At 54.1% G+C, this 17,027-nt stretch overlaps 1 protein-coding gene across 1 annotated transcript; it reads right to left on the bottom strand.

The window, feature by feature from the left end:
• Positions 1-8,495: 8,495 nt before the first annotated feature.
• Positions 8,496-17,027, bottom strand: AQP7 (aquaporin 7). The gene is made up of 6 exons (XM_029203615.1): positions 16,887-17,027; positions 10,935-11,058; positions 10,389-10,526; positions 10,061-10,179; positions 9,611-9,828; positions 8,496-9,257 (listed from the first exon to the last, which is right to left on the bottom strand). The coding sequence occupies exons 1-6, from the start codon at positions 17,025-17,027 to the stop codon at positions 9,005-9,007; spliced, it is 993 nt and encodes a 330-aa protein (XP_029059448.1). The 3' UTR covers positions 8,496-9,004.

Genomic DNA, 17,027 nt, shown 5'->3' with positions numbered 1-17,027 from the left:
GTCAAAGTAAATTACATTTAGTGTGGGCTAAAGGGAAAGACACCTCCACCACTTACATGGAGGGAGCCAGTGGGCATCAGGACCCTACTTTTGCTCCCTAAGAATCTGGTGGTATCTTCCTACCCCTCCAGCCCCACAGTCTCCTCCAACAGGAGTTTTCTTCATGGGGCCAGAGCTTTCCAGAGGCCAAGTTCTTAACTCTGGCATTCCCTCTGGCTTGTCTAGCAGGGCTGGCTCCTCTCAACAGCAGTACAGTCTGGCGTGTGGTGGAAGGTTGTGTGCGGGAGGGAGATGAAAGCAGCCCTCCTAATTGCAGGGTCTGTGTGAAGCCGCTCTGGATCCTGTCCTGGACAGGGCCTGGCCAGGCCGGGGAAGAGGCCAGGGGAGGGGAAGAAGGAATGTCAGTCTTGTGGGGGAGGTGCAGAGTCTCAAACAGTGGGTCCTGAAGTTTAGGGAGTCCTTCCCATGTGGTGCCGGCCTTGCTTCATGCCTGAGAGCCTGGAGATCTTGTTCTCTAAGGAAAACCTGCCGGTGTGCCTCCTCTTCCAGAACTGGGGAGGGATGGCCAGGCCAGGCCAGAGCTCCTTCCCCTTCACAGACCTGCCTTCTCCATCAGTCCCCTCACTCACACACCTGCCACAGCCATCGGGAAAGTCCTACCTCCCAAACTCCCCACGTGGCCTCAGCACAGGTGTCCCACACCATCTCCCGTGGCCTTTGAGAGCTCACAGATTCCCCAGGACATTCTCTAAGCCAGACCAACCCCAGTCTAGAAAGGCCCAGCCAGAAGGGACAGGGCTCTAAGGGCTGTGTGTCAGGCCGGAATTGGAATCCAGGCCTTGGGTTTCCCAACCTAGGCCAGGAGGGGCTGCGTCCTCAGGAAAGGGGGAGCTGTCTTCCCCACACAGTTCCCTTGGAGTCCTTCCCAGTGGCTTAGGCTGCCTTCAGCCCCAGGTTTCATGCACACAGCCTCTTGGGAGACCCTGCTGCAGAGAACCCGGCTGAACTGCTGGGACCCCCGATTGGCTGCCTCAGCTTGGTCTGTGCCTGAGCAGTTTGCTTCCAGTGTCCGGGCATTGATTTTCCCACCTGTCAGCTGGGTGATAGTTCCTGCCTCCTGCACCGAGCCTTTGGGAGGGTAGTGGGTAGGGAGGGTCTCCCAGTGTCATGTGGCATCTCAGCATGGTCAAGCCTCTGGAGCCTGTCCCAGGACTGTCTCTTAGGGCATAGGGAGGGAAGGAACAGAGCAGTCGTGAAGCTGCTCTGGCAAGGGCTGGGACGTTCAATCACCTGCCCCCTTACCCCCCACCCGCCCCCCGCCTACCCCAAGCCTGCCACATGTGTGAGGGAGTCAGGGGTCTTCACCTACCCACACTTTCCCAAGAATTTTTAATAGAAAAATAGCTTCTAATAGCTTTTGAGCACTTTTGATACACCAAGCACTGTGCTCATCTCTTTTACTCCTCAAAGCCCCATAAAGTATGTATCCTTATTTTCCCAATGAGGAAACTGAAGGTTGGAGAAGTTAGATCACTTGCCCAAGACCACTCAGTGAATTGGGGATCTGAAATTCCTACCAGGTCTGACCCCAAAACCTGTGTCCTCCCCACTCCACGGGCAGAGCAGTGGGAGCTCACACAGCTCATCCTGGAGTCGCTAAGACTGCGTGGCCCAGCAGGTCAGGACAAGTGGGAGGGAAGCTTATACCATGTCCCTATGTAGAGAATTCCCCCAGAAGATGAGACCTTTTCCTACGGTGGCCACGAGGGGGCAGTGTGTATCCCCAAACCAGGAGCCTGGGAATGGGGCGAGGGAAGTACTTACACTTTGCCTCAGGGAAGCACTCTTTAAAGCTTTTTAGATGAGTATAACCAATCTTTTAAGCTTATCACCTTTTCATCTCTTTTTTTCATACTGTTTTTTCTCTTCTTATTGATAGACACAGTATAGGCACAGGAGGATAAATATCCCAGGCAGAGGGAGCAGCCGTGGCGAAGGCTCAGTGGTAGAAACATGCCATGCACCTTCAAGGAACAGCAAAGCCACCAGGCCAAAAGGTGAATAAAGGAGAGAGTAGCAGGGGCCTTGAGGTCATTGGAAGGCTTCGGGCAGAGGAGTGAATGATAAGATCTGGCTCATTTTTGGAAAGGATCATCCCAGCTGCTGTATTGAGACTAGACTGTAGGGCTGAGTCAGAGCAAGCGGAGAGGCTGGGAGAGCAGTCAGAAGACCACTGCTGTAATGCTGAGAGGTGGTTGGATTCTAGATAGAATTTGCAGATAACACCTATAGGATTTGCTGGCAGCTGGGATGTGGAGCGTGAGAGGAGCAGAAATGACTTCAAGGTTTTGGGCCTGAGCAATGGGAAGATTGAATTTGCCATTTACTGGGATAGGAGAGAGTGTGGGAGGAGCAGGCTTGCAGGATGAGAATCTGTCCAGTAGGCGGTTGTCTGTGGGAGTCTGAAGCCTGGAGACAGGATTGAGCTGGAGATCTCATTTGGGGAGCTGTTGGCATATAATGGTATTTAAAGGGTGGTGATTTCACCAGCCTTTCAGCAGGCTGGCCATTTGGGGAGGGAGGGTGAAAGAGAAGAGGTCCAAGGATTTTGCCCTGGGCACTCTGTCATCCAGAGGGCAGGGATCTGAGGACAGGGCAGGAATCAGAAATTGCCAGAGCCAGAGCTGGGGCCTGAAGCTGCGGGACTCAGTGATACGGGGAAGTGCTGTGGAGTGAGGGTCTCTAGGGCTTTCTTCCACATTTCCCAGGAGGGCATGAGCTTCCCTCACTTGCCCTGACCATCTGAACCACCTGAGGGAAGGAACTGGCCCCAAGGCACAGGTCAGTTAAGGCCCCAGAGTGTTCGGGCTCCCGGGGCCCGGGGAGATCATGGGCCTTGGCTGCTTCCTCCTCTTTAGCCGTCTCTAAAACATGGGTGCTCCCCAGGTCTCCATCATTTCTCCCTGGGCACCTCATCCAACTGCAAGCCTTCAGCTACCACCCTGGGCTTCAAAGCTCTTTCTCTATCCCAGGCCCTTGCCTTTCCCACGATGTCCCACAAGTCCCTCTAATTCAGCACATCCAACCTCTAGACTGTCTCCTGTGTCTCCAACCAGTCTCCCCCATCCAGTCTCCCCTGCCCTGGCACTGGGCCTCTGTTAGGAATTTATTTTCGGTCTAATGTCCCCTGACCTGGGGCCAGAGGCCAGGGCATAGGTGGAGGAATGTGGCGGGGCAGTGAGGGCAGGAACACATTCTTACTGGCCCTGGCAGGGCTGTTCCAGGGGCCTGTTGGAACCCTCATCTGAGGAATCCTCTTTATCAGCCAACAAGGGTTTTGTTGGGTCCCTGGAGGACTCAAAGGCTCAGCCCTAGACTTATGACCTTATCTGTGTGCCTGGGCGTACCTGGCTCTGAACCATGTGTCTCATCTCTCAGCCTCTGAGCTCCATCACTCACTCAGTCCCTCAACTGAGCCCAGAGCATCCCCTGCACACACCCTCCAGCACCTCCCCCCACCACCTTGGCTCCTGAACACAGACCCAAGGGGAGACCGTGAACTCTGGTAAACTTGTTCCATCCTAGTGGAATGCTGATGGCAAAACTGAAACCTGAAGCACCTCATTTCTCTGGGCCATGTGACCCCCATTCTGCAGATGAGGAAACTGAGGTCCAGAGAGGTTCAATTAACCTGCCAGAGCTAGGTAGGGGGCACTTGAGTGTTTGGGCTTTTTTGTTTATTTAGAGATTTTGTTTTTGTTTTTTAATGTTTTACTGTTATTTTAACTGTACCTGTATGTTTTATACATACATTTACAGAATATATTTCACAATTTAAAGATCAAACAAAACCCGGCAGAGATCATATCAACAAAGGACTGGAATCCCTACTCTGTACCCCTTACTGAGCCAGCCTCCCCAGCTCCCAGATTCCTTGGGTGTCAGGTGGGCGTGGTGACGTGAGGACCACGAGACGGTGTAGAGTGATAACAGCACGCACCCTCCCCATGTGCCAGGCATAACTCATTTCATCATCCCAGCAGCCCTGGGGGGTGGGAGCTATTATTCTCCTGTCCTCCCTAAGGTCATACAGCTAGTGAGTGGCAGAGCAGGTATTTGGATCCGGGCCGAGTGGCCTCATTGTCTGTGCTCTTAGGTGCCACGGTTATGAGCCCTGCAGCACATGGGAGGGTGGGGTCACACCTATTCCCACTCTGGGTTAAGCACAGGGGTGGGTGCAGAGCCAAGCTCAGGCTGCATGGCTCTAAGTGGCCACAGCCTTCTCCCTCTGAGGGTGCCAACACCAAGGTCCAGCCTGAGATGGCTTCTCCCACCTCTTCCAGGGCTGCAAGACCTCATCTGAGGGAGGGACAATGAGACCAGCCAGACCGAGGTGCTGCCTGTGTGTGTCTATCCCTCGGAGGCCCTGAGTGGGAGAGCAGCAGGCTGGACAGGGATTAGGGGCTCTTCCCAAGGCCAGGACCACTGAGCTGAGGACCCAACCTTCATCGGCAAAGCCCTGGAGGGGCTTGGCCTGGGCCTGGGGGGTCATTCTTGTCCCATCCCTGTCCCCATCTCAAACACGGCCTCAGCTGGCATAGGGGCAGGGGACAGTAATGGGATCATGACATGAGGCTTCGAAGTGCTGGAAGAAGTCAGAGCTGGGAGGCTCCCCAGACACCAACAGATTCAAGCCTCATTGTACAGACAGGGAAACTGAGGCCCAGAGAAGGGAAGGGTCCTGTCTGGGTCACACAGCCAGTCCATGCTGGTCTGGGACTAGGAGAGTGGGAGAGGAGCCAGAGCTCCTTTAGCTCACATCCCAGCCTGGCCTCCTGAGCTGCACAAATGTCCCTCCTGAGTCCAGCCAGGGAGTGGTTACAGGAGGGACTGTGTGTGTGAGCAGAACTCAGATCAGGGACCCATTAGGCGCCACGACACCCGCCCCCCCTCCTCCCTCCCTCCCTCCCTCCCTCCCTCCCTTCTTTCCTTCCCTCCTGTAGTGGCACCTCCCTCTCTCCTCCAGAGACCTCCCTCACCTCTGCCCTAAGCCTTGGCCTCACCTCTCCACAGGCTTGGTCTGGGTTCACCCTACCCCCCCACATATACACTCCTCTGGCCTTGTCTTCTTCCACTCCCCCACTCTTTCCATTCCAGGAATGGTCCTTCCAAGCTCGAACCTCAGGTTCCTTGCACTGGCTATTCCCTCAGTGTGGCATGCTCGTCCCCCACATGTCCACATGGCTCACTGCCTCACCCCGTTCAGTTCTTTACTCATTTACCTCCTCAGCCCTCCAGTCTTCACTCCCACACACAATTCCTATCCTCGTTTCCCGCTTTTCCTGCTTAGTGTGTATCACAAACACACCACATGTTTTGCACAGAATGTCAGCTCCGTGAGAACAAGGACATTTTCCATCTTAATTGTGCCTACATCCTCGGCTCTGGAACGGTGTCTGGCACGTTTGTAGGCTGTCAACCTAAGTCTGCCAAGAGAACAAAAGGGGTGTGTGCCCTGTGCACAGAAGTGCTCTGTGACCAGGGTCAGAGTTCATCTGAGCCTGACACTGGGATCAGCGTCTGCAGGAGGTTATGGGCAATGGGCCTAGTATAGATCTGTAGCAGAGCAGTGGACAGTAGGAGGGGTTCTGGACAGACCCCCCCTGGCTGGCCTGCCTCCAAAGCCACCTCCTGGGAACATGAGGATGCCAGAAGGCTGAAATGGTCAGTGGGGCAGAGGAGGGTAGGAACCAGAACCCTGGGGCCTGTATATGCCCCTCCCATCTGTGACTGAGGCCTTAGGGTCACACTGCTCTGGAACACCAGGAATAAGAGTGGCCACCCACCCTGTGTTCACAGGGTCACTGAGGCTGAGAGGGGAAGAGACCCATCCAAGGTCACGGAGGGAGGCAGCTGGCTGGCATTTCCAGCTGTGGGCCCCTCCCTAGCCACTCCCAGCCCTGGTTCCCTGGCTCAGCTCCTCCCACCGTGGGATGTCAGACACACTCAAGTCTCTCCTTCCTCCCTGCACCCCCAGCCCCCTAATCTCAGTGGGTCCCATACCTGTCACTCTTCCCACCACCTGTTTTCATGCTATTGCTATTTCTTCTTCATCTTTTAGAATACATGATACCTACGAATGAATATATATCACAGTTGTATGTTATAAGCACAATCACATAATAAACCCAAAAATTTACCCCAACTCCAGAACTAGGAAATTATTAATAGCTTGCCCCCATGTTCCTCCCCATCTTATCAGCCATCTCTGTCTCCATGGAGGAAGCATCGCTTCTTTTTTTTTTTAAGTAGTTTTATCACATACGTACACCCAAAGAATATATTCCTTTTTGGTTGGTTTTTTTTTTGTTTTTTTTTTTTACTATTTATTTGGTTGTGCCAGGTCTTAGTTGCAGCAGGTGGGCTCCGTAGATGCAGCTCACCAGCTCCTTAGTTGCAGCAAGCATGTGGGATCTAGTTCCCTGAACAGGGATCAAACCCAGGCCCCCTGCATTGGGAGTGCGGAGTCTTATCCACTGCGCCACCAGGGAAGTCCCATTTTTTTGCTTGTTTTTTAATGGTATAAGGTGTCGTACTCCCTCGCTCTTTATGCCTCCAAACTTTCCCCGTGTTGTTGCAGGTAGCTGTTGTGCCTTAGTTTTCACTGATGTATCGTATTGCACTATATGTGACTAGACTGCAATGTATCTGTTCCTCTGTTGATGGACATCTGGGATGTTTCCAGTGTCCCCTGACCACCCAGCTTGTGCCCCTCGTCAACCAAACCTCTTGAGAGGCCCACTCCACCTCACAGCTGCCTCTTGGCTGTGCTCCCAGGACCCTGCTCACTGACCCTTCTTTCACCCTTCCTCGGCCCCAGCTATATCCACACAACGACAGTTTCCCCAATCTCTGCTTCAACTCTCTTCTGAGCTCCAGACCACACAAAAAGCATAATGGTTTATTGAGCACTTACTCTGTGCCAAGCACTATCCTCAGCATTGTACATATTTTATTTCATTGAATATTCACATCAACACAAATGGCAGGTAATATTATTAGACCCATTTTACAAATGAGAAAACCGAGGCCCAGAGAGGCTGAGTAACTTGCCCGAGACTACACACCTTGTTTGTTTTTTTTTTTTTTTTTTGGGGTACGCAGACCTCTCACTGTTGTGGCCTCTCCCGTTGCGGAGCACAGGCTCCGGACACGCAGGCTCAGCGGCCATGGCTTACAGGCCCAGCCACTCCGCGGCATGTGGGATCTTCCCGGACCGGGGCACGAACCTGTGTCCCCTGCATCAGCAGGCGGACTCTCAACCACTGCGCCACCAGGGAAGCCCAAGCCTACACACCTCTTGCCCAAGTCCGATAGGCACCTCAAAGTCAATGTGTCCATGATATAACTTATCATCTTCCTCTTCAAACCAGTTCCTCTCCCACGCCCCACGCTCAGTGGGGACATCTCCAACACCCGGGCCCAAGCCAGAAACTGGAAGTGAGCCCTGGCCCCCGCCTCTTCCTCACCCACTCCTTCCTCCAGTCCAAGCCCAGGTTCTGCAGGTTTTACCTCCTTGGTATTAGGTGAATCCCTTCTCTCCTCTCCGCCCACCAGCGCTGACCTGTTAGCTGCCCTGCCACTCCTCTGGAGCAGCCTCACACCACACTCCCTTGCAGGCCCCAGTCTCCCTGTTTTCCAGCATCCTGCACACTGCAGCTCAGGTGGGTTTTCTAAACCTCATCTCGCCATGCCCACACTTCCAGAAGAAAGCTCAGCCTCCTCTGCCCGCTGTCTCCTCCTACCTTAAAGTGTGGCAGCCAGCCCCAGGAAGGACACCTCCCCCCCCCCCATTCTGCTCTGTCTCCTCCTGAGGCTGGCCTACGAGCCCCCTCTTCACCACTTAGCTCCTTCCTTGTGATTGCCTGTCCCCAGTAGGTGCTGCCCCCCTCAAAGGCAGAGACCCAGCCTCATCCTCAGGGCCTGCACCCAGGAGGAGCTCCATGATTGTTGGAAGACTAAATGCACGAGCAGTGACAGGAGCTATGGGTGATGCTGCCTTCCGAGTCCCAGAACACAGATGATTCCACCGGGCCCCGGGGTCAGTGGACTCTGGCTGCCCCACCGCCACCCAACCTCTGCACCTGTCCCCCTGCACCCTACGAGACCATTTCCTGTGCCCTTTGGAAGGATTTTCCTCTCCGCATCTTCCTTTCCAACTCTGGAGCTCCTTCCTGTGGGAGAGCTCTGGCCTAGGAAGAAGGAAGAGGAGCCCAGTCTCTTACCTCCTTTCAGTCTTCATCAGGCATTTTCAAGGGTGGGGGAGACTTTACTCCCATGGGAGAAAAATGGATCCTTGGAAGGGAGAGATTTTTTTAATCTTACTTTTTTTTGTATAAAGCAAAGATATGTGTACAGTACATAAACAGATATACAGTGTATCTGTGGTATTTAAAATACTGTGTGATTAATGAAAAAATGTCTAAAAGGCTCCTGAGGGGGCGATAATGAAAACAAGGTTGAGAACTCTGACCTACACACTTGGGACGTGCCTTGCCTGGTCCGAGAACTGGCCAGAACTGAGGGAGAGTGTAGAGTCCTATCCCAGGGCACTCAAGGTATATCCAGAACTGACCCCCACCTGCTAGCTGGTGTCCCTTCCCCCAGGCTATCCCCTCCTACCCTGTGCCTGAAAGTCCACTGTTCTGTGTCCGGTGTCCTGTGATCTGATCCTGTTCTTACCGAGGCCACAGGTTGTCCCTTCCACTTTCTTCCCCAGGGGCGACCCAGCTCCCAGAGCCAGAAGGAGTCGGAGGCCTCTCAGCTCTATGCTCAGCCTTGGGCTATGGCATAACCCTGGGGCTCCTGGAAGAATCCAGGAGGGAAGCCCAACCACAGGAGGCACCCAGGAACCGGGGGTGCCACTGTGGGACAAGGCTTTCTTTATTGGGATGGGGATGGGGTCAAAAATAGTCTTACTTAGAGGTGCTCTAGGCAGATGGAGTCACTTAAGGGTGGGACAGGACTGAAGGTCTGTTGTTGGGGACACAGAGACAGGGGTGAGGGAAGAGGTCACGGGTGTGTGAGACATGGTCTTGGGCAACACAGGTGTTCCGTGGTCTTCATACGTCGAGGGAGTCTCCAGTATCTGGGGCTTCTGTTGGATGCTGGAGCCAATGAAGATCAAGTAGATGATGGCACCTAAGTAGGCACCCAGGGGTGGGGCCACCACTGGCACCCACCACCAGTCCTTGGTGCTGCAGGCAAGAGGAAGAGGCCTGCTTAGGGGGCCGATGCCCAGCATGGCACCTGCATCTACCTCAGGCCGAGACAGAGAGTAGGGCCTGAGAGTAGAGGAGAAACCCCACCCTAGACCGGGAGTTGCCCCTGAGCCTGGGGTACCGATCAGCTTCAGCCTGATTCAGGGGCAGAGGCGGGTCTGGGGCAGGATTGACATTCAGTCCAGGAGCAGGGTCTGGAGGAAAGTCAGGACCCGCTCTTGCCTCCCCAGGCCACTGGGAGCTCTGCAGGATGCTCCCGGGCTACTCCACCCCTCCACGTATAGGGAGCCTACAGAAAACTCACAGCAATGGGCTGGACAAGGCAGTACCTGAAGACCTGTGTGCCCCAGCCAGCAATGAAGGTGAAAAAGCGTGGAGGCAGGTCCCGGGAGGGGTTGATGGCATATCCTGTGTTCATGCCCATGGACACTCCAATGATGACAACAAGGATGCCGATCACCAAGGCCTGTGTCCCTTGCAGTGCTGGGTTGTTCCCCTTGTCCGTGATGGCTAAGAGACACAGCTGAAGCATCCCTGTCACTAACACCTGGGGAGCAGACACCGTGGCAGCCGACACCGTGGCAGCCACCTGGGACCCCTAGCCAAGCCATAGGGCCTCAGCAGTGCCCCCAGCCCAAACCCGCTGGCAGAAACATGTCCTGGCACAAGGACAAGTCCCCATCCAGAGTTCTTGTCCTCTTCACCATGAGGGGCTGCCTGCTGGCCCCCTCCTGAGTGGGGGAGGGCTTGAGGAGGGGCACCCACCCTGGACCACTGACCTCATCCAGGAAGCCCCTCCACAAGGTCATGTGGTCAGGAAGGTAGGTGGCAAAAATGTTAGCAGTGGCTGTGGGACCAGTCACTGTCAGACTTCCCCCCGAGTAGTCGATGATGGCGGCTGTGGAAACACAGATTGAGTATAGACCTGCCCGCAGCCAAACCCCACTGCAGCCTCAGAGATGAGGCTGTAGGATGGAGGGCAGGGAGTACCTCCAAGACTTTTCTCTCCCAGACATTTTCACAGGCTAGGACACTCGGTTGGATCAGCCCATATTTCAGGGGAGGAGGCTGAGGCCAGAGATGGACAACCCAGGGCGGGACACTCACTGTAGAAGAGGCAGTAGATGGTGGCAGCAGCCAGGAAGGAACCCAGGAACTGACCCAGAACATACACGGGAAACTTCTTCCAGGACATGCGGCCTAGTGCACAGTTGGTGAAGGTCAAGGCTGCGTTCATATGGGCCCCTGCAGGGAGGGTCAAGTGTGTCGGCGTAGAAACAAACAACAATAATCAGTAATACTGAGAGCAACGACAGCAACAATAATAATGGCTAGCGTTCGTGGAGCATACTCACTCAGTCCTCAAAAGGACCCGGCGAGGCAGGCACCACCATCTCCATTTAGCCATTACGGAAAGTGAGGGATGGAGAGGTTCAATCGCTTGCCTAAGTTGACCCAGCTAGTAAAAACAAGGGGTCAAAGGGGCTCATGAAGCGTCTGGGCAGAGGAAAAGGGCTCAGGGTGTTCTCCCTCCAAGCGGCCCGTGAGGGCAAGGTGCTGGCTGACTTGGAGAAGGGGACGGCCGGAAGGGGGCAGCAGGAGCCCGCAGGGGACACCTGGCCTTGCCTGTCAGGCGGGGCCCAGCCCACTCACCGGAGATGTTCCCTGCCATGTGCACTCCCATGGTGACTCCGAAGCCAAAACCCAAGTTGACACCGAGGAAGCTCCCCATCTTGTCTCCTAGAACCATGTGGGCCACGGAGCCGAGACCAAACACCTGTGGGAGAGGGCCTCTGAGAGAGCTGCCCGCCCAGGAGCCCCAACCTCAGAGTGGCGCTCGGCCCCTCCCGCGCTAGGCCTCCCCGGCATTGCCCTTGGGGACCCTCTGCCCGCCCCCCTCCTCCAGAGACTTCCCTCCTCGTGACCTCTCCCCCTTGGCCCTGCCAAGGCTGCTCAGACATGACCAGTGAGAGCTGGGTGAGGGCTGTGCAAGGAGCTGGGGCGGGGCAGTGGAGTGAGGGGCTCTCATGGGCGTGTCCAGGTCCCTAGATTCCAGGTGCACCTGAAGGGCCTGGAGGAGGCAGGGCTTCCAGGAGGGCAGGTCTGGTGTGGATTCGACCCCTCAGAGCTTCTCACATTTCAGCCTAGCCTGAAGGGAGTTTCTTCAAGGAATCTCCAAGCCTCACATCTGAACTCTGCCAGGAGCCTCCAACCATCAAGAGCCCCACACACTCAGCCCTGGAGCCAGCCTCATTCCCATTGCCCTCAGGCGTCACTCCTGAACTTCTTGCCCATCCCCCAGCACCAGATCTCAGCAGGTGACACGGCCCACTGACCCCCTTCACAGGGATGTTAGAGACCTAAAAGGAGGCCCTCACTCAACAACACCCACCTGCCCCTATATCCACCTTCCCTTCAGCTCTGGCCCTTGCTCCCACCTCTCTCTCCTTCTGCAGAGACCTTCCCCTGGCCTGTATCCTCCACACTCCCCTTGAGTGGCTGCCACACGCTCAGGTCTCTTCCTTCCTGAAAGTGAAGCCTCCCACCTCAGCCCGGCCTCCCTGTCCACCGGTGGACTCCTGGACGGCCCCTCCCATGTCAGTCAGGCTCCAGGAAGGACCTGCTGGCTGGCTCCTTTATCCCTTCCCTTGCCCTCCCTCCTCAGCCCGGCTTCTGCTTCCAACTGTCACCGACATCTGTCTGAGGGCTCCAGCCTCCAGATTGCCCAAAGGTCCCTTCAGGCATCGTCTCACTTGACTGTGCTGACTTTCACCCCCTTAACCACACTGTGCTTCTGGAAAGTACCTCCTCTTTGGCTTCCATGACATCTCCCTCTCCTGGTTTTCCTTTTCCCTCTGTAGCCTCCCCCGGTCCACAGTTCCTTCCCACATTCTTCTTCCTTCATCTGCCTCATAAAATACAGATGATCCCAGGGTTCTATCCCTGGCCCTTTTCATATCTCACCCCAGTCACTCCTGCGTTTTCTTACCAGGGCTAGAGCTTCAGATATGCCTGATGCACTAATTCCCAAAACTTCCACCTGGGAGCCAGATCCCTATTTCCAGATACCCACTGGAAGTCTCCGGGGTGCTTCACAAGCGTCTCCAGCTCTATTTTGAAAGCTCACCATCTCTCAGAAAATGTGATCTTCATCCCATGTTCCCCCATCCCAGTTGGCCAAGCCAGAAACTTGGATGTCCTCTCCCTCCTCCCCCACACACAATCAACTCAGCTTACGTTCTCCCACGTGCCTCAACTAGAGAGCCTGCACACCAGAAACTACAGAGCCCACATGCTCTGGAGCCCCTGCGCCACAACTAGAGAGAAGCCCGCGCACCGCAACTAAGACCTGATGCAGCCCAAAATGTTAATTAATTATTTAAAGAAAAAAAAAAAGACCACATTCAAACGGCACCTCCTCTGAAAAGTCTATGTGTTTTAAATATGTTGTCTTTGAGGGACCTCTAGATGTCCAAACTGCTGGAAATCAGAGTCTAGACCCGTGTCATCCAATATGATGGCCATGAGCCACATGTGGCTATTATGTACTTGAAATGTGGCTAGTCCAAATTGAGATCTACTGTATGTGTAAGGCACACACCAGATTTCAAAGGCTTAGTAGGAAAAGGAAAATGTAGAAGATCTTATTCATAATTGTATATTGATTACATGTAGAACTGGTAACATTCTGGGTATGTGGGTTAAATAGAGTAACTATTAAAATTAATTTCACCTGTCACTTTTTACCTTTTTAATGTGGCTACTAGAAAATTTTAGATTACATAAGTAGCTCATATTGTATTTCCTTTGAACAGTTCTAGAGTTTTTGAAAAAAGAAAACCTGAAGAACTGTGGACATAAGGGCTGCAGTTGAAGCCGTCGGGCTAGATGAAGACACCCGGGAGAGGGCGCAGGGTGAGTGGGCAGCTGAGGGCTGAACCTAGGGCCAAACGTCAGTCCTCAGGGGTGGATGTTAGAAACCCCAGCTGGAGCAGCAGTTGAAATGGAAGAACAAAGAGAATGTGCCCTTGACCCCAGGGAGAAGCAGAGTTTCCCAAGAAGGGTGTGGCCCACACGGTCATGTGCAGACTCTGGGTCAAGCGCGAGAAGGCCTGGAAAACATCCCTTTGGGTGTGACCATCCAGTGGTCATGAGTAGCGTGGTAAGCACTGTGTCATCAGGCCATGGGGTCTGATGAAGCCAGGTCCCAGAAAGCATGAGGGGGGGTAGGTGGTGAACAGTTGAAAGGACCAGGGTAGACATGCCTTTGAGAACCTACCTGAGGAGGGAGGGAGAGTGAGTGTGATAAATGAAGGGATGTTCTGTGTTCTGTTGTTTTAGGTCGAGAGACCTGAGTGTGTTAAGGTTGAGAGAGGGAGGGGCTGAAGATAAAGGAGAGAGGAAAGGACGAGCAAAGTGTCTGAGTAGCGCTGGGGGCGGGGAGCAAGGCCAGGCCAGGCTGGCAGGCTTGGGGGGTCAGGAGGTGCAGGGGCTGGAGCAGGCATGGAGGGTCTGAAGACCAAGGGTCCCCATTTCCAAGTAGGAGCTCAAAACCATTTACTAAAAATAATGAATGAGTGAATAAACCCCACGTGATCTCCTGTGTCAAGGTTGCCAACTGGCAACCCCTGGACCTAAGCCGTCCAGCACACGTTTTGTTTGGGTAGCCTGGTTTTGACACAAGCACAGAAGTTCCAGCTTCTCTTGCAAAATCAGAAGCTCTGCAACAGTGGCCTGCATTCTAAGTGGCATGGCAACAGTCGGCTGGAGTGGTGGCAGCCACGTCTTCGCATAGGTCAGCACTCTGCCATTAGCCACCATCTCCGCCACCCTCAGGTGACTCTCTCTGGCCCCCCACAGCACGAGTTTGCAACCCCTGCCCTACTACTCACAACTACAGCTGGTTTTCCAGGGCCCTGATAGCCCAGCGCCCACCCTCTCTGATCAGTGAACGTGGCCCAGCCTGTCCAGGTCCCTCCAATAGCCACGGGCCCAGCCTGGAGGACAACAGCCCCGGAGGTTACAGAGTGGAACTGAGTGGAACAGTCTGCTTCCCTTATCTTGTCGGCAGTAAATGGGGCCCAAGGTCACTGTAGCTTTTCTGGCGAAAGCTTTGTGCTGATGACTCACTGAGCTTCCTATCAACTGAAAAAGCCACCACTTCTTGGCACACAGGCCCGACACCTAAAAATAACAACAAGACGATGTCCTCTGTGAGCATGAACCTCACAAAGTTCTTTTACAAGGGTAACTTCCCTTCGATCCTCACAGCAACTGAATGGCAAATGTTTCTGCTCCCAAGGGAAACAGAGGCCTGGAGAGTGGTCTTGAACTACCCAAAGTGAGGGCCTTACCTCAGCTGGGGGACAGTCAGAAATCTACAGCTAAGCTAAGGGACAGAGCATAGCGATCAAGGGTCAAGACAGGGATATTAGACTGGACTGGATTTCATCTTAACTTAAAATGTGACCTTGGGCAAGTGACTTTGTCTCACGGAGCCTCAGTCTCCCCACCTGTGAAATGGGGATAATAGTACCTCCCTTACAGGGCTGTTGTGAGGATTTGGGAAGATGCTGCACGTAAGGGCTTAGCATTATAGTGCCTGGTATGCAGTAGGTGCTCTATAATAATCTCAATAAAAGGAAGAAAAATGCAAACGTGGGCAGTGGGCAGGCATGAATGCATGTGGTCAGTGCTTGCTTTCCCTAAGAGCTCTCTGAGGAGGCACCCTCCCGCCTCCACAGTTCCAAGGTTTAACAGCCCTCACGGGGCTGGAATGTCTTGTCATAAATGAGTTACTTTGCCCTGGATTAAGGCAAGAGCGGATCCAGATGCTGGTGTCACAGCTCAGGAGGGCAGGTAATGGAGAAGGGGGAGACAGCGAGTGGCAGGGAGGGGAGAGCAGCTGAGCGCGCTTGTTAGTTTGACAAGCAACCAACACATATGTCCTATGTGCGCTGGGTGTCGGTCTCTTGACCTTCTTCACAAAGTTGGCCAGCTCGATATTAGTAAAGTTCTGAACAGTTAAGATGCTTATGTAAGATCACGGAGCTAGAAGATAGCAGAGCCGGAATTCAAACCGAGCTCCAAAGCCCATGGAGGCCCGATTCAACACACTTAATAATGTCTGAGAAGACAGGCTCTGAGCCACAGAGAGACCTGTCCAAGGCCAGCTGGTGACTCACTGGCAGGATGATCAGTATAAGAACCTAGGTGTCCAGAGTCTCCAGGGCTCTGTGGATCCCACTGTCTCCTACACCGTGACTCAACGCACAGACACACACGAACACACAACCACACTCGTCCTCTCCCCCCAACTCCCAGCCCCCTGTCACCTCTGGGACACTCCCGACACCTTCACTTCCCTTCCCAGAGGCTAGCCCTTCTTTTCATGGACCTGGGCCTTCGTAAGGTGCAAACAAGCATGGCCACAGCTTAAGGGCAGAGGCTGGATGGGATAAGTGGCAGGGCCGACGCAGGTGGACGGACAGGGAGTTTCCAAGAAAACCCACATCCCACTTGCATATGGTTTCTGTCCCATGATCCACTAAAAGAGCCCTCACCAATGTGCCCCAGGACCTCCAGGTTGCCATACTCTATAAGAAGGCGTCAGCACTCACTTCTCTGGCCTGTCTGCAGCCTCCCACGCTGCTGACCACTCCCTCCTTGTGGACCCCGCCGCTTCTGTAACCTGGTCCCCCACCCACTTCTCCTCTCACCCCTCCGGTCACTCCTTCTCAGGCCCCTTTGTGTGCTCCTCTTCATTCTTCAGGCTCTGTCCTCACCTCCGTTTTTTTCTCTGTACATTCTCACTGGACAATTTTTATAACCACAATTCATATTCTGATGTAGTCTAACTCTTTACTTCCAGCCCAAGCCACTCTCTAGAGTTCCAGACCTCTATATCCAACCGCCCCCGAGATTTCTCCCCGGCATCTCACCTGTTCACATTAAAACTGACCTCATGCCTCGCCCTGCGCTGGGCCGCAGGTTCCGCAGAACGGCCCCCTAAGCACTTACCCCACATCTGTTGCTCGCAGGTTCCCTCTTCCATAACTCTCTCAGATGTGTGCTTTCTTCTCCACACCCTCTCTACCTCTATCCTAGGTCATTGCCACAGCCTCTTCGGTTCCCCTCCCTCCAGCTTTGCCCATTCGGCTTAGGCTCCACACTGCGCCCGGAATTTCCTTTTAAAATCCAAATCTGGCCATATCATTCCCCTGCTTGAGAACCTTCGTCTCCCCATTGCCCTCAGGATTAATTCTCAAAGTCTCAATGTCCTCTCCAATCTCTTTGCTCTTTGTTTCCCTTCTCCTCACTTCCAGGCATGCCCCCTGACCCACCCATCCCCAAGCAGCCCAGGATTTCATTCTGCTCCCACGTACCATGAGCCCTTTCTCTCCCAAAAAGGCTTGGTGAGAAAGACAGAGCTTTCCTTATTTTCCTATGCTTCTCCCTCAGGCTCCTAGCTCAGAGGCCGGGAAATGGACAGTGTGACTCAGGGCCCAACGGTGGGGAGGGGGTCATGGATTGCCCTTACTGAGCCCTACCTTCCTGAGGCCCCTTCCTCAGAGCCTGCTCACCCTGTGCCACCCACCCACTCACCATCATGACAAATGTGCTCAGGAACTCGGCCAGGAACTCGCGCACCATCTCCTTCTGCAGTACTGTTTGCATCCTTGTTACTGCAGACGGTGTGACCATCTTGGACATGCGGGTGGACCTGAAGCAGCAGCCCGAGCCCAT

This window comes from Monodon monoceros, unplaced genomic scaffold (genome assembly GCF_005190385.1).
Source record: "Monodon monoceros isolate NGI ecotype Baffin Bay Population unplaced genomic scaffold, NGI_Narwhal_1 Super_Scaffold_5, whole genome shotgun sequence".
In the NCBI taxonomy this organism is placed as follows: Eukaryota; Metazoa; Chordata; class Mammalia; order Artiodactyla; family Monodontidae; genus Monodon; species Monodon monoceros.
The sequence above is the reverse complement of the archived record's forward strand: the minus strand, read 5'-3'. Positions and strand labels throughout refer to the sequence as shown.